This window comes from Macrosteles quadrilineatus, unplaced genomic scaffold (genome assembly GCF_028750875.1).
Source record: "Macrosteles quadrilineatus isolate MER2022 unplaced genomic scaffold, UCM_ALF_1.0 Scaffold_8__2_contigs__length_117827958, whole genome shotgun sequence".
In the NCBI taxonomy this organism is placed as follows: Eukaryota; Metazoa; Arthropoda; class Insecta; order Hemiptera; family Cicadellidae; genus Macrosteles; species Macrosteles quadrilineatus.
In genome coordinates this window covers 7,842,601-7,866,610 of record NW_026542601.1, presented here as the reverse complement: position 1 = coordinate 7,866,610, position 24,010 = coordinate 7,842,601, and the positions used below count along the sequence as shown (strand labels likewise).

The window sequence follows — 24,010 nt, the reverse complement described above, 5'->3', positions numbered from 1 at the left end:
TCATATAAATTTTCTTGTTCTTACATTATAATATAATTTCAAGCAAACAATTTAAACAATCAGTTCCCAAGCTTGTTGTTTGCAACTTGCACTCGTAAATTTTAACCATAGAGAAAAGAGCGATGTATTGTTTTTTAGTTTAAAACCCATCATGAATTGTGATTCTTGATACAATTGTTCTGCTTTCGTTTTTTTTTTATTCGTTCACCAGTAAAATTTAAATTTTTTTTTCAAATTTTCACCTTTTTTATAGCATAAATAGGAAAAAAATTAAATAAATCGTATTTATAAAATATAATCAGTTGTTTACACCGCTAATACTAATGTAAGACAATTTCAGTAATTACATAACCAAGAAAGCCTTTTACATGGTGTATGTATTCATGTGTGGTGATGAAAACATTACCTATTTACATTTGAAAAATCTCTCGTCTACAACAGATGGGCCAGTGTCGCTACATTTCACGTTTGATATAAAGCATTCCTATATCGTAACAAAGATACAACACACTTCACTTTAGCTGTCAAAACGTCCCTTTATATACAAGAGTGAGTTTTGGAACAATTGACATTGTTGATTTTTTTTAAATGGAATCGTTTTAAACAGCGTGACAGTTGCACTGCCAGTATTTAAAATAAAAATAAAACTATTAAAATAAATTGTTCATCAGACAGTTATAGTTTAATAGCTTTATATTTCAAAACTAACCAAAACTACACTTTTAGACTCTACTAGGCTATACGAAACAAATTCAATAGTGATTGAGTAATAGTAATTTAATATAAAATGAAACATATATCTTATTTTAGATAATTTTTTATTTATATATATTTTTTTTTAACTGTTTATGATATTGAAATAATATGAATAATTGATTTTAATGATTTCAAATCCAAATAAACAAACAAATTAAAATAGATCCTGCAATGCCAACAAATAATTATAAAACTAATTGGAAGGTAAATTACTATCCTGATTAAAATATATTACATATACATAGACCTTAGGCTACAGGCTAACATAAAATTTACATATATCATCCTTTTCCTACATGAAATTGATTTCCATAGTAATTATTATTATTTAGTTGATATAAAATTGAATAAACAAACAACCAATATTAAAACCTTGGGATTTATGTATTCATTTGTATGATCTGAGGTTTTTAAGCACATTGTTTCATGTATAACATATTATACTAATAAGTTTTAAAACAAGGAACCTAGATCAAAGCAAAATAGACTAAATTTGCTAATTGAAAATATTGAATATTTTTTTCTGTGAAACAAACAAATTGATATTTTAGTCAAAATTATTTCGCACAGTTAATTTCAAACCTACATTTACCTTTATAATATAAAAACTAATGTCAATTATAATTTTGTTCCCAAACCTTCAACGATGTTTCTTAAATCGACCAATGCTTTTATGCTTTGCTAACATAAAGCAGTTTCCACTCATTTCAGCCTCCAACCACACAAATCCTTTGAAAATGAGCTGTGAGCAAATACAAACAGGGACCCAGCAAATGACTTCCGTCCGTCAATATTCATTGCTAGGTAATTTAAAATTTAGATTGAACTGATTTTATTAGGACTTCTCTTCTGGAGAAATAATGACCCATATTCAACAGACAACCTAATGATTATGTCATTTTCAAATTGATAAAAAATGCAAAATGGTTTTATATCATGAATCTATATTAGTAATTAAATTAATAAATATAATTTCAATATTTTTAAACCGTATTCGACAACAGAATTATTTAAATTATATTACCTTATATAATTTTACCTTATATAATTTTAATACTACCTAATTTTATTATATGATCTGCATACGGTGGTTACAATTTATATTCAATGAAAGAGAATACATAAAACTATTGAAATCGGTTGAGTTTGATAACGAGTTTGTAAAATTAAATATTATTCAACATAATCTAAATTTAAGTTACGATGAGGAATATTTAGTAACGCAACAAACTTTTTTTCTTGGTATGAATCAAATTTGATTATTAGTTTAACTACTATTAAAACTACTACTATTTTATGTAACGCCAATGCCTCAGACGCTTCAAGAGCACCGTGGACGAATTCGCAATGCCGTAGAATCAACCAACCTTGCGATGCTAGTCGGTGTATGGGACAATTTAAGGCATAAATTGGAAACTTGCTCCACGGCTAATGGACGGCACATTGAACACTTGTAGGGATTATCTTTGAATAATTTAAGAGCTATCCTTTTTGTTGTTATGTTTTATATCCGTATTTGTTTAACATTAACGTCAATAAAATGTTTTAAAACCTGATGAATCTTTTATAAACGCCCTGTACTTTTAAGCTTCTATTTAGGATTAGAGTTTAACAAGTGTTTGCATTTGAACGTCAGAGAATTACTAAAGCTCTATACACAATGTGAAGTGGCTTTCCGCATTCAAAGCCCAAAGTGATAATCCATTAGGCCTCTCTTATAGTAGATCCATTAAGACTCTATTACCCTTGTATAGCAGATGACAAATACGAGCTCTTACAACATATTTAATGAATTCTCAATGGGAGTCACTACTGAAATCGCTAAAATTTTTATATTAACTGTTTTTACTTTGTAACAGCCTTTTATACTTAAGGTAGACCAAAAAACAAAATAAAAATGTCACAAACACAAATTGTCATATGCCCTAAAAGTGGGAGGGTGTTATAGATTTGTATGGAGCATTTTTGAAATTGATATTATTTATAGAAATGTACAAACCATACAAATAATGGAAATTATATAGTTTTTTTTAGCATGAAACTCACTTTAATATCACGCATTTTTGTTGTATTACAGAAACATTTGATATTTTTTATGGCAGCACAATTTCAGAATTTATTGGATATTTTGTTTAATTTCCATATGCACATTTGTTTTACCAAATAGGTTCAAAATACGTGGTTCTCCCTGACACTATCCAGTCCTTCCCTAGAGTCACTCAAGCAAATGGCATTCCTCGAGGCGAATACCTTGCTTCAGTGGTTTGATGATAACCTTCTAAAAACCAACACTGCAAAGACCCAGCTAATCAACTTTCGAGTCTCAAACAGGTCCAACAAAGATCCGAATCTGTCTCTTCTTCTCGATGAAACCATTATACATCCCGTACAGTCTGTAAAATTCTTAGGCATTCATTTAGATGAATGTTTAAATTTCAAAACTCATGTTGATTACGTAATAAAACGTGCAAGCACAGGCATCTTTGTACTTCGAACATTGGCCACAACAGCCTCGACGGAAGTTCTTCTTTCTGTGTACTATGGCTTAATATTCCCTTATCTAGTTTATGCTCTACCTGTTTGGGGATCTGAAAACAAACGAACCTCCTTCCTTTTTAAAATGCAAAAAAAAGCCATTCGTGTCATATTTTCACTTTTCAAAAGACGATCTTGTAAGGAATCATTTAGGTCAGCTGCTATTTTGACTCTTTCCTCACTATACATCATTGAAACCCTTTCCTTTTTAAAAAAACACCAGTCAATATTTAACACCAGCACTAACTGCAGTACATACTCCTTACGCACATCTCACAACCTGAAAATCCCTGTCCATTCAACCTCATTTTTTAAAAAAACATCTTTTGTATAATGACATTAAACTGTTTAACCAACTTCCCCAACAGCTAAAGCTAGAGACTGATTTGCTTAAATTCAGAAAACAACTGAAAAGCATATTAGTTGAAAAGGCTTGCTACAGCGTTCACGATTTCTCAGCTGACATGTAGTCAGTCATTCCTGTTAGATTTAAGATTAAACAAGAATCAAATTGTTAGTCTTTGTACATATCATTTAGCCTACCTTGATAAGAATTTTTCAGTTTTTACTATTGTTTATTTTGATGACTTTTCCAATACAATGTGTTTTTTGTTATTTTGGAATAAAGAACTTATGACTTATGACTTATAACCTTGCGCTGTCTGGAAGGACGAGTTAATTTGTTTTCTTTTTGTTCTGTGGCTTGAGGTCTGTCTAGATTTTCTTCCCTTAGAGTACCGTCTAGTTCTGTTGGATTGTTTGTATTTGATTCAGACTCTGGATGGATCTCTTGTGGTGGTTCTTGACAGTCTATAATAGGAATCCTTCTTGGAACAACAGAACTATCTTGTTTGTTTTGTGTTGTAAAGGTAACTTTCTTCTTGGATACAAGAGTCAAAATCAATTGATTTATGTGTCGTTTTATACTTCGTCCAGAATCCAATTCAACAATGTAATAGTATTGACCTAATTTTCTCTTGACTGTACCAAACTGCCATATGTCTTTATTTCCCAGGTGAACTCTTGCCTGAACCCTCTCCCCCACTTTAAGAGAGCGGACGCGAAGAGGAGCAATTGATTTTGATGGAAGTTTTGCCTTTGGGTTAGGTAGAAGTGTGTCAAGTCTAATCCGAATCTTCCTGTTCAAATACAACTCTGCTGGAGTCTTGCCTGATGCCAAAGGTGTTGCTCGATATCTGAACATAATGTTTTGTAGCTTTGTGGTAATTGGGGTTGGATCATCGGCAGCAGCAATAAGTCTTCTCTTTAAGGTTTGTATGTTTCGTTCCGCCAAGCCATTTGTTGCAGGATGGTTAGGAGCAGTAAATTTTTGGAAAATCCCACGTTCTTTACAGTAGTTGATAAATTCCTCACTTTTGAATATAGTGGCATTGTCCGAGACTAAGAACGATGGGTACCCATGGACTGAGAAAATGTTTTCAAGTAGTGCCATCGTCATTGCTGAGGAAGGAGCATTTCGAAGAATGCGAACTTCTGCCCACTTTGATTTTGCATCTACACACATAAGGAAATAATTTCCATCCAATGGACCGGCATAATCAATATGCACTCTTTCCCAGTTATCATCGGGCTGATCCCACGGATGTACCGGAGCTTTTGGTGGATTGTGACGAACTTTAGCACAAGCTTCACAGCTTTTCACTATTCTTTCTATGTCTTTGTCCATACCTTCCAATTGTATCCATACATATGTTTGTTCTTTGTTCCATACATATCTTCTAGCAAGCTGTTTAATTTTAGTAATTCCGAGGTGTGATTCATGGAGCTCATTTAGAATTTGATTTTGAAGACGTTTGGGAATTACGACTCGATCTGATAGGAAAAGTATGTTGTCTGAGATCATGTAAGGGCTATCTTTGCGACTATTTTTCAGTTCATGCAAAAGAACTTGAAGCTCAGGGTCTTTTGCTGTTTCTTCTTTGATCATTTCTGCGGTTATCACTGTGCTGGAGATTTGAAGTAAGGTTTCTGCATTGATTGTCTTTATTTCTTTGTCGAATGTTAGTTCAGATGAAATTTATGATTGAACTGGGCTTCGAGACAAACAATCCACGTTTTCATTTTCTTTCCCTTTCTTGCATCGGACTGTATAGTCAAGACCACTGAGGAATGAAAAATAACGCAATAAGCGAGATGATGTCATTCGTGGCAGGGCACGTCCTGGATGAAAGATATGTGACAATGGTTCATTATCGGTGACGAGAGTGAATTGTTTACCAAAAACGTAATTGTAAAAATGGGTGACTGCATAGATGATTGCTATAGCTTCTCTATCAAGTTGGCTGTAATTGGTTTCAGCCTGAGTCAATGCTCTGGATGCATATGCAATTGGTCTTTCTTGACCATCGATATCATGACTGAGTATTGCAGCAATTCCAGTTGGGCTAGCATCTGTTGTGAGAATAACTGGTTTTGATGGGTCGAAAGGGATTTACATTTTTAACCTTCTGGAAGATTTTATTTAATATCTTAATCAAAAATAAAAATTATTGTCATAATTCATTATATCAATTTTAAAACCATATATCAAAAGTGTGTAAACTGAGAACCAGAGTTTTTTATTTCAAGCTCTCCGATTGTCTTTTGGTCAAATTAAATTAATAAATTTTGAGTAGGGAATTTTGTAGATTCAAAATTTTCTATGACAAAACTTTTTTTTATTTGTTGTAACAATTTTGTCAGAGTGGTAATGAAAATGTTCAGGGTATTATTTATACGAATTCATTTATTTGTAAATTTTATGTAAAAAAACATTTTTGTCCAGTCAATTATGTTTAAAACTTGTCTGGTTCCGATTTGCTTAATACGTTCCACCACATATAGGTAGTCGATCAGTCAAAAAAATACAAGGTTGAAATAGAGTTTCCAGAAAGGGCCACGTGTATCAGGTCAACAATATATCAATGCAAGTGTTAGTAGAGGCAATATGATGGTTTAACGCCACTTTAGGCACGTTTTCCCCATAAGAATAACATGGTGAACTTTTTTTGACCACTTTTTTAAAAATCCAGCTCTCGGCCTATACAAGCCTATATAAATGTTCAATACCATTGTACAACTCCATTACTATTTCAAATCCACATCCATTCACAAAATCGTGCGAGGTTTGTATGCGAACTTGGGTGCGCTCCCCCATATAAAATGCATGCTACCCATATAAAATAATGTTAAATTTTTTTCTTACTTTTTGATTTTTTATGTTGTAATATTGTTTATAATCAAAAGTTGACACCCACTACGTTTGCCAGAATTTCAACCGTTTTGCCGTATCTCAAGCCGTTTTCGAGATATAAGCGTTTTTAGATAGTTTTACGGACTTAGACGATTTTTCATGGTAAATTTTATTTCTACCCATATAAAAAAATGTTAAATTTTTTTCTTACTTTTTGATTTTTTTATGTTGTAATATTGTTTATAATCAAAAGTTGACACCCACTACGTTTGCCAGAATTTCAACCGTTTTGCCGTATCTCAAGCCGTTTTCGAGATATAAGCGTTTTTAGATAGTTTTACGGACTTAGACGATTTTTCATGGTAAATTTTATTTCTACCCATATAAAATAATGTTAAATTTTTTTCTTACTTTTTGATTTTTTTATGTTGTAATATTGTTTATAATCAAAAGTTGACAACCACTACGTTTGCCAGAATTTCAACCGTTTTGCCGTATCTCAAGCTGTTTTCGAGATATAAGCGTTTTTAGATAGTTTTACGGACTTAGACGATTTTTCTTGGTAAATTTTATTTCTACCCATATAAAATAATGTTAAATTTTTTTCTTACTTTTTGATTTTTTTATGTTGTAATATTGTTTATAATCAAAAGTTGACACCCACTACGTTTGCCAGAATTTCAACCGTTTTGCCGTATCTCAAGCCGTTTTCGAGATATAAGCGTTTTTAGATAGTTTTACGGACTTAGACGATTTTTCATGGTAAATTTTATTTCTACCCATATAAAATAATGTTAAATTTTTTTCTTACTTTTTGATTTTTTTATGTTGTAATATTGTTTATAATCAAAAGTTGACACCCACTACGTTTGCCAGAATTTCAACCGTTTTGCCGTATCTCAAGCCGTTTTCGAGATATAAGCGTTTTTAGATAGTTTTACGGACTTAGACGATTTTTCATGGTAAATTTTATTTGTACCCATATAAAATAATGTAAAATTTTTTTCTTACTTTTTGATTTTTTTATGTCGTAATATTGTTTATAATCAAAAGTTGACACCCACTACGTTTGCCAGAATTTCAACCGTTTTGCCGTATCTCAAGCCGTTTTCGAGATATAAGCGTTTTTAGATAGTTTTACGGACTTAGACGATTTTTCATGGTAAATTTTATTTGTACCTATATAAAATAATGTTAAATTTTTTTCTTACTTTTTGATTTTTTTATGTCGTAATATTGTTTATAATCAAAAGTTGACACCCACTACGTTTGCCAGAATTTCAACCGTTTTGCCGTATCTCAAGCCGTTTTCGAGATATAAGCGTTTTTAGATAGTTTTACGGACTTAGACGATTTTTCATGGTAAATTTTATTTCTACCCATATAAAATAATGTTAAATTTTTTTCTTACTTTTTGATTTTTTTATGTTGTAATATTGTTTATAATCAAAAGTTGACACCCACTACGTTTGCCAGAATTTCAACCGTTTTGCCGTATCTCAAGCCGTTTTCGAGATATAAGCGTTTTAGATAGTTTTACGGGCACTGCCACAAGGGTCAAGTGAAGCGGTCATGCGACTGGGGAATCCCCAGGTGGTGACGTCACTGGCTACGAGCCTATATATAGAAGTGGCATCCGGGTGATATTTCATTCTCGTGCGTGATGCCGACCTGTCAACACTGCGCTGCCTCGCTCTCCAAGAAGAGCAATTTGGTCCGCCACTACAAGCTAGTACATCAAATGAAGGTGAAACTGTGCAAGGTATGTGATTTAATCTGTGATGATAATGTGGTTCTAAAATCGCATATATTACAAAGTCATAAGAATTGTAATTTTTGTAAGAAAAATGTGGTTGGTCATTTTAAAAGACATGTCAATTCTTGTAATAATTGTCCATATACAATGATTGAATTTGTTGGTGAATCGATTAGAAATGAACTTAAAAATAATCTTCAGTCTTGTCCTCTGCCGATAAAATGGACTTTAGTAAGGAGAATTAAATTTATAAAATATTCAATGGATCAAAATGGACAATTAGTTAATGAAAAAGAATGTATTGCAGATTTTAGAAGCCTTACCACCTTAACTATTGAGAAAAGAGATTTAATACCCCAAATTGAAAATGCTCTTTTAAAGATTGACGCTTCCATGCACAAATACCAATCCCAGGGCAGTGGATGGATATATGACCATACGAAATATTGGCAGTTGCATGTTTATAAGTATAAGCCATTAACTCCAAAGTCATACATTCCCACACCAGAGAGTATTAAATCGAAACATGCAGTTTTAAATATAAAAAATGTTGATAATAAATGCTTCCTTTGGTCAATTTTAGCAGCTTTATATCCACAGAACTCTAATGAACATGCTAATAGAGTCTCTAATTATGTACCCTACGAAAATCAGTTAAATATGACAAATATAAAATACCCTGTAAAAATATCTGATATAGATAAATTTGAAAGACAGAATAATATAAGTGTTAATGTATTTGGACTTGAAGACCAGAAATGTATATATCCATTAAGAACAACTAAACTGAATAGTAATACTCACGTAGATTTATTATTATTACAAGAAGGTCGTAAATCACATTACTGTTTAATTCGTGATTTTGATAGGTTAATGTTCCACTCTACAAAACATATGAATAAGAAGCATTTTTGCAAGTTGTGTTTACAACATTTTTACACTGATGATAAATTAGAACGTCACATAACTTATTGTAAAAACTTTGATGCCCAACGAGTGGAAATGTCTAAACAAGATACATTACAATTTAAAAACTATAAATATCAACTTAAAGCCCCATTTGTGATTTATGCAGATTTTGAATGTTTTATAAACTCAAACAAGCATACTCCATCTGGATTTGCATTTGTTGTAGTAAAAGATTCTAAGATTATTTCTGAAGAGTTATATAGTGGTGAAAATGTTATGGACATGTTTTTCAAAAGGTTATTTGAGACTTATGACTTCATTAAACGTCAAATGTCAATATACATTCCTCTTGTAATGACTCCAGAGCAAGAGGCATCTTTCCAAAACTCAACACATTGTCATATTTGTGAAAAGCCCCTATATTTTGATAGGGTGAGAGATCATTGCCATTCCTCTGGGCAATACCGTGGAGCTGCCCACAATGATTGTAATTTAAACTATAAAGTAACAAAGAAAATACCAGTATTCTTCCATAACTTGAAAAATTACGATGGGCATTTAATAATGCAACACTTGGGAAAGTTTAATCGTAAATTAAATTGCATAGCTAAAGATATGGAAAAATATATATCATTCTCTGTAGATGATTTAGTATTTTTAGATTCATACAACTTTCTGTCCCTTCCATTATATAAATTGGCTTCCAATTTAAACACATTTAGATTCATACAAAATCCACTACTACAACGTAAAGGTGTATTTCCCTATGAATATATGACGGGACCAGATAAGTTTGCAGAGTCTCTACCCCCAATTGAGTCATTTTATAGTACTCTAACTAAAGAACATATCTCTCCCAATGAATATGAACATGCTAAAAATGTATGGACACATTTTAATATAAATAATTTACAAGAATATCATGATTTATATCTTAAAACAGATGTATTACTACTGGCTGATGTCTTTGAGACTTTTAGAGACCTGTGCTTAAAAGATTACAAACTTGACCCCGTACATATGTATTCACTTCCTGGACTTACATGGGAGGCCTGTCTTAGAATGACTGGTATAAAATTACAACTATTTCAAGATATTGACATGCATTTGTTCATAGAAAGTGCGATTAGAGGAGGAGTCAGTATGATTTCCACACGTTACGCTAAAGCCAATAATAGATATATGGGTGAACACTATGACCCCAATCAAGAGAGTGTGTATTTAATATATTTAGACTGTAACTCGCTATACTCTACAGCAATGTGTGAGCCACTGCCCGTGGATGGATTTCGTTGGACAAATGAGATAGACTACAAATATAATCAAAATGATGAGTTTGGATACATTTTAGAAGTTGATTTAAAATATGATAAAAGCTTACATGATTTACATAATGACTATCCATTAGCACCAGAGAAAATGAATGGCAAATTAATACCTAATTTAAATGACAAAACTAAATATATTTTACATTACAAAGCATTACAAAAATATGAGGAATTGGGTTTGATTGTTACAAAATACCACAGAATTTTAAAATTTAGACAGTCTAAATGGCTTGCGCCCTATATTAATTTTAATATTGAAAAACGAAAATGGGCTAAAAATGATTTCGAAAAAGACTTTTACAAATTGTTAAATAATAGTCTCTTTGGTCGAACAATTATGAATCAACGAAAGTTTCGTGACATTTATCTCAAGGATGAGTCACTATTAACAAAATATGTCACTAATCCAAGGTTTGACTGTAGCAAAAAGTTCGATAACAATTTACATGCTATACATTTAAATAAATTAGTTGTAAAGTTTAATAAACCTATATATTTAGGAATGACAATTTTGGATATCAGTAAAGTAATAATGTATGATTTCCACTATAATTATATGTCAAAATTTAAGAACAAAAGATTTCTTATGACAGATACAGATTCTTTAATGTATTCTATAGTTACACAGGACTTTTACAAGGAAATAGAATGTGACTTGCACTTTTTTGATACCTCTGGATATAGTAAAGACCATTTCTTATACTCTGATAAAAATAAAAAAGTCACTGGCAAGTTTAAAGACGAATTAGATGGTCATATTATGTATGAATATTGTGGTTTAAGACCAAAGTTATATTCTTATATTCCTCTAAAATGGTTATATGAAGAAGACAAGCAAGCTTTAGAGGTGAAGAAAGCTAAAGGAGCTGATGGTGCTACAGTTAAACATCTCCTTAGACATCAACATTATTTGAACTGTCTTGCAACTGGGCAAGATTACTATGAGAATGTGACAAGAATTAAATCTACAAATCATCATCTTCAAACCTTGACCATGAACAAGAAAATACTATCCTTTGACGATGACAAGAGGTTTATTCTTGAAGATGGCATTAATACTCTTGCGCTTGGTCATTATAAAATTGATCAAACATGAATTGTATGTGTAGATATAAAATAAATGCAAATGTTAAAAAACTCCAGTCTTTTATTTATTTACCCTTACCATCCTCTTGATAGAATTGGTCAAACATAAATCTATATTTGCCATTATTCTTTGACCTTTCTTTGTCTATTACGAAAAAGCCATATTTAGTTTTATCCCAACATTGATGACAGAGATTTTTAAATTGGTCAAATGAAAAGTCATTACCAACATGATTGTGATATACATGTTTTAAATTTAAATCATCTTGTTTGAATAATATTAGGAAATTTACATTATCACGTAAATGTTTGTGTACTTTGCTGTAAGATTGACACAAGTAAAAACAGTTAATATTTTTGTGTCGACCCATTGAGAAAAATTGTGTAATATTTGGACTATTTATGTCATCAAATACAACAACTGACTGTGATTTTACATCATTTGGTGTGATTTCACAGTCAGTAAACGTGTGTAATTTCACTTCGTCACACAAACTAAATATTTCAATTATTTTTTTATATTTTTCTTGTTCTAAAGATTTAGATATTAAATATAAGTTTGTAAATTTTAATCCTTCCTTTCTTACAATTAAATTGTAAATTACAACCGTCTTCCCACTTCCACTTGGACCACAAATAACACATCGAATATTGGTAGGAAATAGACCCAACTTCTTTGGTATATTTTCCTTAGTATGTACTATTTTAAATTTATGTTTTTGTTGAATAAAAGACATTTTTTATATAATAAAAATGGTAAAAAATGATAATAAGAAAACATGTAAAAAGGGCAAAGGTTTATTCCTAAAGCCTTACAGGGGTCGAGGGTTATTGAATACTCTTATAAATAACCTTCCATTCCCACTTCACATACCATCATATCAGTACTGTGGACCTGGAACGAATATACGTGGGAATCTAGCCAAAAATGTACCTCCAAAAAATAAACTAGACTCTTATTGTAAAGAGCATGACATATTCTACATGAATAATCCCGATACCGCTGCTCGGAACAAAGCAGACGTGAGATTAGCAGACTTAGCTTGGACTAGAGTTACGGCCAAGGACGCAAGTCTTGCTGAAAAAGCTGCTGCTTATGCCGTGACAAATTTGATGAAGGCAAAAGCAAAAATGGGAATGGGATTAAAATTTAATAAAAAAGATGGACAACTACCAGCTGTTAGAGGCCGCAAAAGACGTGCCTCACTTCAGGGGGGTGTACCTAAAAAACGAGCTTAAAAATCTAAAACCAAGAGTAAAAGAGTGCGGAATAGTTAATTTGGATAGCTCATCTGGCACACATTGGACAGCATATCGTAAAAATAAAGATATTGTAATTTATTTTGACCCATTTGGAATCCAACCTCCAAAAGAAGTAATTAAATATTTTGAGGGATATAAAATCTTCTATACAACCGATCAAATACAAGATTTAAATAGTTCTATTTGTGGAATTTTATGTTTATCATTCATAAAAAATTTTTGTTTATAAAAATGGATTCATTTACTATAACATTTTCGGGTACAGAGCCAGAGCTTAAGTCAGTGTTCTTTCCTCCCATAGAATTAAATGATGATTATGTAATTGGATTAGTAGATTTTCAAAGTTATAATTCTATATTTAATGTTAAAAAACCTCTAAATACTTTAACATATTATAAAGTAGAGAAAAAAACATTACCAAAAGGAGATATCTCAGTTGATGATTTAAACCAGTTATTAGATGGTAAACTTAAAGTTATAATAGATAAAAATGGAGACGCATTAATTAATACTAAATCCAAACTTTTATTCAAAGGGCTTATTCCAAAATTAAATCAACTTAAAGGCAACAAATTAACCATTGGAGAAGGTGATGATGTTTTCTATTATGATCACAATGCTCCAGTTACAATAGAAATTTCTGAAGGAACATATGAGGTGGTTGAGCTTGCAAAGGAAATTCAAAAGCAAATCCCAGACTTTTTCCTTACAGCTAATAATAAAACGATGAAAGCGACATTACTTTCTAGCCATGTGTTTGATTTTACAAAACCATGTTTAGGGTCTGTCTTATTGGGATTTAAAGGTGTTTCTACTCCTGGTGTTCAGTTTGAATCTACAAATAAAATAAACATTAATAATGTAAATGTGATTAGAGTAAAATGTAATATTGCAAACGGGTCCTATTTAAATGGCAACAAATCACACACCATACATAGCTTTTATCCAGAAGCTCCTCCTGGCTACAAAATTATTGAAGTTCCAAGAAATATTATATATTTTCCTGTAAATAAGAGAAGTTTAGATGTTGTCAGTATTACATTTGCCGATCAACACGACAAGGCAATTGACTTTAACGGAGAAGAAACTACAATTACTTGTCATATAAAAAAGATATGAGAATTTATAAGAATTTATCTATAAGTGTACAAAATGCTAGGTTCCTAAAGTCAATAGGACTAAAGTTAAAATTTTCTATTAATAAAAATGGAAGATTTTCTAGATGTTACAGGGAAATCCCAATTCGACGATAGTGTGGTTAAAATTACAAATCACTCCTATGTTCCCCACAACACTTTGGCAATAAATAATTCTGATGAAATTCGAATATGTATTAATAATCAAGATTTGCTAACTCTCCCATGTAGGAGTTATCTGTATATTAAGGGAGAAATTGAAAATCATGATAAAGGTCATTTTATAAATAATGCATTTGCGTTCTTATTTGATGAAATTAGATACGAAGTTGCAGGTAAAGAAATAGACATTGTAAGAAACCCAGGAATTTCTAGTCTTATGAAAATATTGAGCTCTTACAATAAAACTACTAAATTGTCAAATGTAGCATTTGATTCTGACACGAATTTAAAAGAGTTCCATAAAGGTGGCAAGTTCAGTACTTGTTTGCCATTAGAGTTGTTAATGGGAGTATTCGAGGATTTTAATAAGGTTTTAGTAAATGTCAAACAAGAATTGGTGTTGAAAAGATCCAAAAATGATTTGAATTGTATATTAACAACCACTAGTGCTCCAGCCAGTGGCACTGCTGATACGATTCCCAAAATTACACTTAACTCAATTCAATGGGTCATGCCACATGTGATACCATCAGATGGGGAGAAGTTACAATTACAAAAGATGTTATTGCAAAATAAAAATTTGCAAATTGCATTTAGAAGTTTAGAGTTGCATGAACTTCCATCATATCCCAATACCACAAGACATACATGGTCAGTAAAGACATCTTCAAGTTTAGAGAAGCCTAGGTATATTATATTTGGTTTCCAAACAGCTAGGGATAATAGTGCACGAAAAAGAACTGACGAATTTGATCACTGTAAATTAAAAAATCTCAAAGTATTTCTAAACTCTGAATATTATCCTTATAGTGATTTAAATCTTGACTTTGAAAATGGAGATGTCTCTAAAGCTTATGAGATGTTTATGAGGTTTAGAGAGACTTACTATAATACTATCCCAGATCCTATGATTAGTAGGGCTGAGTTTATGAAGAAATATCCACTAATTATAATAGACTGTTCTAGACAGAATGAAACAGTGAAGGAAGGAATTGTTGATATTAAATTAGAGATTGAAACTGCAGACAATGTGCCAGCAAATACATCTGCATATTGTTTGATAATACATGATAAAGTGTTTGAGTACAATCCTTTGTCAAATGAGATAAATAAAATGTAAATAAAAGATGAAAAACATTCAACAAGAATTGGTTGACTCTGCAAATCAAATACGAGAGAAATATAGAGCTTTAAAACGTGGCAAGTTTCTAGAGGCTGAAGAGAGGTTCCAAACATTCCAACCTTTAATAGAGCCATTACAAGAATTAAAAAAAAATCACAGCTATTGGCAAAACAGAGAGGCCTCAAATGGAGATACTCCCAATGACTCCATCTAGAATATCAATGATACCAAGATTACAACCATTACAACCATTACAGCAATCCACTCCACAGAAATTAGATTTTGGTCTTTTAGCATCAGACTATTTAGGAAATTACCTCAGTAAAAGTAGTATGACAGACACTACATATGGTATTAGACGAGAAGCAAATAAATTTTTTATTGGAAATAAGGAAGTTGATATTGCCAATGATGATGTCACAGTTGCAAATAAAACCTACAAGGGGACAAAAGGCTTGTGGCAGTTGTTAACTTTAAAAGAACCTGAGGATTATACTCAGGTTGATTTGCAAAATTATAAAGAGATTTTGGAAGCCACAAATGGACATTTAAAGAGTTACAAAGATGGTGCACCAATTTCAAGTAATAGACATACTAAATATCTTAATATAATTAAACCTCTTTTTAAATCTGTTGGAGAAGGTTTGAGACAAGTGACTGGTAATAAAATAGACTATATTTATTGGGATGATCCTAATGAGCTTGTAGATAGGTTAAGACTTCTTTGGCTAAGTCGCCAAGCCGGTAACTCAGGAGTGGATAATGAAATAGATTCCATTATTGAGGAATTAAGAGAAAGTGGAATTATTTATTAAATAAAAATATGTTTATAGATAAATTTTATCGTTTATATAATCCATATAATAAGCCTACAGAACCCAGGGCTAGTAATGAACCTACTTTAAATTTACAAGACGATAGTTGGAATTGTTTAAACCGTAAAATTGGTAATGTTAAAGATGGGGAGTTTGTAGACGATGTATCAACTTTGGGTCAGACATTAACTAGAAAAGGTGATGTATTTTTACAAGGTAAAACTAAATATGAGTTTTTAGAATCTAAGAATAAAAATTGGAATGCTAAAAAACAGAAAATTACTAATGTGGAAAAGGGTGAAAGTTTAGATGATGTGCCCACTTTACAACAGACTTTAATACGAACAGATGGTGGTACATTTGTACAAGACAATAAAAATTATGAATTTTTAGAATCAGAGAATGGTGTTTGGAATGCTAAAAAACAGAAAATTACTAATGTGGAAAAGGGTGAAAGTTTAAATGATGTGCCCACTTTACAACAGACTTTAATACGAAAAGAAGATGGTAAATTTGTACAAGACGATAATAATTATGAATTTTTAGAATCAGAGAATGGTGTTTGGAATGCTAAGAAACAGAAACTTAGCAATTTGATAGAAGGTACAGATAGTAAGGATGCTGTGAATGTTTCACAAGTTCCAAAAATGGAAGCAGGCTATTGGGATTTTAATAATAAAAGGTTAGTACGTGTTAAACCTGCCGTTGATGACACTGACTGTGTTACAAAAGAACAGACTATAACTTTTGATAAAAAAGAAAAATGTTGGGATGCCAAAAAACAATATATAAGAAATCTGCCAATGGGGGAATATTTAGATGATATTTGTTTAATGTCACAAGCTATGTATTATGATGGATCAACATTTGTATATGGAGGAAGAAAATTTAATTTGATGGAATACAATCCTGATTTATTAGTTGCCGACCCCACATCTTTGAGTGGATTTAAGTATATAGATAATAGACCATATATACCAGAAAACTATGTATTTAAAAGAATGGACGATAATCTATTGATTGGGGCTAATGGTAATATATTTACAGTACAAGGAAAGAGTGATGTTATAAAAAATGAATGAAATTGCATACGAACTTCATAAGCCTGCGAGAAAGAATTTCATTAGAAGGTCTTTTAAAGTTTTAGGTATAAACGAAACTGTACAAATAGATTTAATTGATATGCAAAACTATGCTAGAGAGAATTCTGGCAATAAATATATTTTAACTTTAATAGATACATTTTCTAAAAAAGCTTACGCTGCTCCGCTAAAGAATAAGACGGGTTTGGTGGTTACAGAAGCCATTAAAACCATTCTACCAAAGGGGGTTAAAAACATTCAGTCTGACAATGGAAAAGAATTTTTTAATCAATATTTTAGCAAACTAATGAAACAATTAAATATTAATCACTATCACACATTTTCTACAACTAAGGCTGCAATTGTGGAGAGGTTTCAGAGAACTTTAAAGAATTGGTTATATAGGGAATTTAGTGCTCAGGGGAGTTATAAATGGTTGGATTTACTTCCAAAGTTAATTCGAAAATATAATAATAAGGTGCATAGATCTATAGGAATGAAGCCTAACCAAGTGAATATTAAGAACAGTAAATATGTGCATGAGAGGTTGACTTCTAAAGTAGTGCAAGTTAAAAAGCCAAGATATAAGGTAGGTGATAGTGTGAGAATTTCCAAGTATAAACATGTTTTTAGTAAAGGATATACCCCGAATTGGACAGGGGAGCTATTTACAATAGCAGAAGTAAAGAATACAAAGCCTGTGACTTATATCTTGAAAGATGAAAATGGTAATATAATCAGGGGAGGCTTCTATACAGAGGAATTGTTAAAGACCAAATATAAAGACATGTATTTGATAGAAAAGGTTATTAGGAGAAAAGGTGATTTATTATATGTCAAATGGCTTGGGTTCCCAAGTAGCCAGAATTCATGGATTTCCACTAAGGATGTCCAAGGGAGCGCGACATGAGCCGGGAGCGCGCCCAAGTTCGCATACAAACCTCGCACGATTTTGTGAATGGATGTGGATTTGAAATAGTAATGGAGTTGTACAATGGTATTGAACATTTATATAGGCTTGTATAGGCCGAGAGCTGGATTTTTAAAAAAGTGGTCAAAAAAAGCTCACCATGTTATTCTTATGGGGAAAACGTGCCTAAAGTGGCGTTAAACCATCATATTGCCTCTACTAGTGTTACTATTCATTTTTAGTCCATAGAGAAATGCTGTGACAGTTAAAGTGAACATTTGTGTTTCTTTGTCACATTATAGAAATCTTATATTTCAAACTTGAAATATAGTTTGATAAAACCTACTTTATCTAACGTCAACGTTTACAAATGAAGGAATTTGATTTTTTAAATTAAATTCTAAACAATTGTGTATCATCTAAGACCCATACGCTTTATTTGATTGATTATTTAACTAAAATTAGAAGTTTATGCAACACTAGCTGTTTACCCACGGGTTTCGCCCCGTTTTGACTTCATAAGTATTAATAGAACTATTGATTGGTTAAAGTTAAGCTGAAATAAACTAAACAGAATACATTAATACAAACAAATAATAACATCTGATATTAATAAGGTAATAAATTATTTGAATGAATAACATACAAAAAAGTACAGCTGAGGTATTTGTAACATTAGGTATATGGAAAGTTCCCTTTAGAAAGGAATTACGACCTTAAAGGGTAATTTATGAAATAATGGATAGTTTTGCGCAAGGTTTCTCGTAATGACGAACATTTTAAGTAGGCTATATGGTTTATAGGATTGTGTATTGTAGTTTTCTCCAAAGTTCATGGGTACTTTGGGATTTATATATATGGATTAAAACATCATTGCGAATAACCTATGTTATTTACACATTATCAATCCCAAACATATTTATTACCGTTTAAACGTTTAACGATCAATGTTTGTTTGACAAACGACGACAAACAAACGACGATTGTTTTTACATTTTAGCGAATTTCCCTATAGGGAAGTAGCTATTACCGTAGGTCTCATGGTAAGACCTAGGCCCGGGACCGATTTACTTTTTCATTTTGATGTCCCCAAAAGCCAAAAACACCATTTGTTAAAATTTTTATATATCTATATATAGTTTTGTTATCAATGAGGGCTACTTTAAATGTTACTAAGTAAATCAAAATACCACAGTACCCTAAAAACATTTTATTTTAAATAACTTACATGTTTCGGACATTAATGCCATGATCACAGTATATATATATATATATATATATATATATATATATATATATATATATATGTGTGTGTCCATCCGCACGATAACTTGAGTAATTTTTGTCCGATTTTTGATAAAATTTGGTTTGAAGGTGTAAGGCGGGATAAACTTCAATGAGTTCGCGAACCAGCATGATCGGACTATGGGAACGGGGGTTAATGGGGGATTTATAGGGTAAAAATAGGTTTTTCCCATTTTGACCCTAAAACACAAAATTTCGCAATTTCTTTTTAAACCATTTTGTAGAACTTAAAAAACAAATAATTTAGTATATTGAAGCGTTATTATGCGCCTAATTGTTACGGAGAATATTCAAAAAATAGTAATTTTAAAATTCCTATGTTATTCTTATGGAGAATAAGTCAACTGTTGTAGTTTGCTTGTTTATGAACATATTTTGATCAAATTTGGAAAATACATTAATTTCTTACTAAACCACAGTACCTTTTAGCATTTTATATATAAAAAAAACTATTTTACCCTCCCTGTTGCAGCAAACCTAAGTACTCATTAAACTAATTCTGTTTAAATAGGGAATAAATGTGATATTTTAAGGAGACATTTTAGTTTTAATCCAATCAGGCAAATGGAAATTCGCTTAGTCTGCAGGTTTGCTGCGGCGGGGGTATTTTATAAGTAAAACAACCTTAGTAAATCAACTCGATGTGGATTATTCAATGAATGCTTTGGCCACCTTTGACATTAAACTTTAAATTAACTTCCATACAAAGCCTAAAGCAATCAAATAACGATTTCTGTTATTAAAAATACAGCACATACACTGATTGGTTTTCGCAGAACAGTTGTTAAACAAGTATTTGAGTTACATAATAAACATGGAGGTATTTATGGTCAAAATGAGTTTTCCTGGAATCATTGACCTACATCACATTTTAACTACCAAATAAATAACCAACTTATAAGTTTAATTTAAACTGCGGTTTATAAGCACGGTAGCTGAAGCGAAACGGTTTGTAAATACATTAAAAACATTTAGGGAGCTACATTTATGTAGATTTTAATATACACCGACACGCCTAAGTGTTTCTGAAATTCTGTATTTAATAATCGCTACTGTCCAAAGCCTAGATAAACTGTGATAAGAATATGAACTGGAAAATAATTAATTTACATTTTGTTATCCGTGGGAATCTTTTAGTTTATCCATAGATAAATCATACTCCTTTAGTGTTGCTTAGTCTATGGTTTATACTTCAATTTTGTGGTATGACGGTCATCTTGGTACCTGCCGTGCCCACGGTAGCACAATTTGTGGAGAAGAGGTCGTGCATTAATTGCGCAAAAGAGTTCCTTAATTGCGCCAAGCCCTCAAAGGGTCCCAAAAATGTTCTTTAGTTCCTCCTGAGTTGCTAAACACCCCTCCCACAAAAAAAGCTAAATTGTTTTTGCCGAAGTTCGAAGTAGCGAGGTTCTTATGTAACTCCAAAGTAAAGAGTTTTTGAAATAGGATGGCATTCTATCAGACCGTTTGTTCTAATCTTACTTTGGAACGTAAAACTATTGAAAGCAGCTTTTAAAAAAACACATTTTAAACATAAGAAGCATTGAAAAAATGTGTTTTCATTATAAAACAATATTTACCATACTAGTAAGTAATTTAAATCCTAAATATATATTAAAAGTGAAATCAATAAAAAGTAATTTTAAACCTGAAAGTGTGCAACTTTTACCATGAATAGACGATAGCGTTTCAATATTGGAAAACTTAACTCGATCGTCCCTAAAGGTTCCTTTGATGAAAACTGCGCTCTTCTTGGTTTTATTTTCACACAAAGTTCACAAGTTCTTAGCTTATTCGTGACATTGCTGGATGTTTAGTGTATTAGTAAAATATATGAAATATTACAAATTGTTTGTTAAATAATTATTTAAACATAACTATAACATTAGATATGATGACTGCAAATATTTGTAATAAGACACTACGGTATAACATAAAGCAATAGGAATAAGTTCTGTTAACAATGTCATCATTGCCTCTTTATCGGTTGTGATTTAGTGATGAGGAAGGCTTCGAATACTAACCAGCACACTTATTACACGTCCATCTGGAAATATGACCTTTTGTTGGTAACCTATAATTTATAGATAGTATTTGTAAATATTAAACGTTAAATTGTTTCGACGTTTTGATCTGTCTAGAAAATGTAAATCAACAGGTTGTTCTACAAAGAGGCTTAGGCGTTTAAGCTTAACTTACTAGCCTAATTATCCCCTGAATGCGTCCAGCCTGTTCAACAAAACAGATTTTGAAATATTTTTTTGGAGCATTTCAGACTTATACTATTTGTTGAAACAAAATGGCGGCATATTAAAAACTTCACAAAGCTGCTATTAAAAAATGAATATGTTTACCACATTGCAGTTTTGAACCTTATTGTTGGTTGAACAGCTGTTTAATTGAAAATAATTGCTTGAGCCACAAAACACTAGTCCTTAATAAACCATGGCTATAAATTCAGCAAAACCATACAAATAAAATACTTAAAATACCATTGCTAAAATGTGTGTGTGTAATTATGCAATACTTAATAGATTTTCTCTAATTAATTTATATACTGAGAGAATCTCAAGAAAGTCCGTTATTATTTTTTTGATAAACTATTGGCCCCGCAAAAATAAAATAAAATAATTTCCAAATCAAGACCAAGGAAAAGTAAAAAAAAATATTTTTTTTAAATACAGGATGTATCAAAACCAAAGGTTCACTAATTTAAATTTCGCAGTTTTCAAATATAAAATTATGTAATGATTTAATTACTTAATTTAATTTAATAATTTAACATAATTTAAAGAGCTTAATTGAAACTTATTGGTAGAATTATAATTTGACTGTTTAAAAAAAGATTAAATGGTGGCTCTTTACAAGGAAAACTTTTGTACTTTAGTATTTTGAATACACTATATTTTTTCTAAAGAATGCAGATATATTTACCTCAATTAAACTTTGCATTCTAAATAATTCCGAAAAGGTTCTTGAGTTTTTTTTAGATTTTCTTGAGAATAAGCACTTTGTTGGTGCTTAAGAGGATGATGCTTGCTTTACCAAGAAAGAAAATAAGTTTAGGATAAACTTATTTGCAAAACTAAAAAAAAAATCTAAAGAAGTTCTGGAATCGGTAAATACAACATTTAAATGAAATCTTAAATCGTGTGAAAATTCTGGTCCGTTCAATTATGTGAGATTGTAAATACTGCATTGTCCAAGTGTGGCTTTTGTTTGGTAAATGTTTAGCCAATTGGTTTTATGTAGTTATAGGACCTTATTGAAAAACTACCTACTCTATTACAAAAAGTTAATACAAATGAGTGAATAAAGTTTAAATTGACTACATAAAAGGAAACAATATGACTAACATAAGGAAACGGTTTCTTGATTCTACTCCAATTTACAATGTCAAATAATATTTAAAATAAATAAAAATGTTGCTTCCACAAATATTATTGGAGTATATTGTATTAATTAGAGTTGAGTTTGATACAGAGAAAAACAAAGCTTCCGAAGGTTTTTGAGCAGTTTTTAATTGGACGGAATAATATTTTGATAGAATTATACAAGGCAAATTACAGTTTCGATTCACAATCGGTTTTAACGAAACAAAAGCAGTTGATTAACTAGCAAAAACAAACGCCTAAATTAATGCTTGTTAAAACAGCTGATGATTCATCAGTTCAATTGTTGAAACATTCACCGCTGCAATAATGCTTTTTATGTTGTGCTTTAAAACAATAACATTTTTAACCAGTTCGATCCCTTGCAGTTATGTTAGGCCTAAATTAACTGTAAAGAAACATATGCTTTAAAACATACGTTTTAAATGTGGATAAATTATAAATCTATATAATTTCCCGAAAAAAATTCTTTAAGCAATTACTGGTGCTGACATTGGATTTTGTTCTAACTTAAAATCCATTACTTTCCTTTGCATTTATTTAATAGCCAGCTTACTCTTAAATTTTATAGCTAAAAATACACTAGGTGCGCCGTATAAATATCCAAAGTTTAAATAAAGACCATAGTGACAGCACCTTATCGTATTCTACATATATTTTTCCCAATTTAAAGTGCTCATTTGAGCTTTAATATATTTTGAATCAGTTACAAAATCAACTTGCAATGGGCGTACAAAAGTAATGTAAGGAAGGTAATACAATAGCTTACTTTAAAATAATTTTAGTTTTTCCGCGTTTGTTGTGTTATGAGTTGGGAAGAGGACAAAATTATTGTTAGTAAGGCTTCCACAAAGTTTATATTTACAAAACAGCAAACAATTTGTATAAGAATATGGAGAAATATTAATACTAAAAACTGAACTCTTGCATTCGAAATTAAGGTCTTATTCTAGTTATAATGTTATACGAGTTGTAAGTACTTATATAAAAATAATTATTTATTAGTAAACATTTAAAAATCCGTATGCTGATTGTTTTAACTTAACCCTAATATTCATGAAATAATAACGACTAATTGATTTTTTTAAATTAATAAAATACAAAAATATTATCACGAGCAATATGATAAAAAAGATAACATTATTCATAATTTCCAGGAACATAATAATACAATGCACTGGTGAAAGGCTGTATATGGGTTGAGTAGGATGGTCAACTCAATCCCGGATTTATGATATTCCAATAAAACATCCAAACGT

At 31.1% G+C, this 24,010-nt stretch overlaps 1 protein-coding gene across 1 annotated transcript; it reads right to left on the bottom strand.

Moving 5' to 3' along the window:
* Nucleotides 1-3,922: 3,922 nt before the first annotated feature.
* On the bottom strand, nucleotides 3,923-5,239 carry LOC128999540 (uncharacterized protein K02A2.6-like). The gene has a single exon (XM_054426110.1). The coding sequence runs from the start codon at nucleotides 5,237-5,239 to the stop codon at nucleotides 3,923-3,925; it is 1,317 nt and encodes a 438-aa protein (XP_054282085.1).
* Between the last annotated feature and the right edge of the window lie 18,771 nt (nucleotides 5,240-24,010).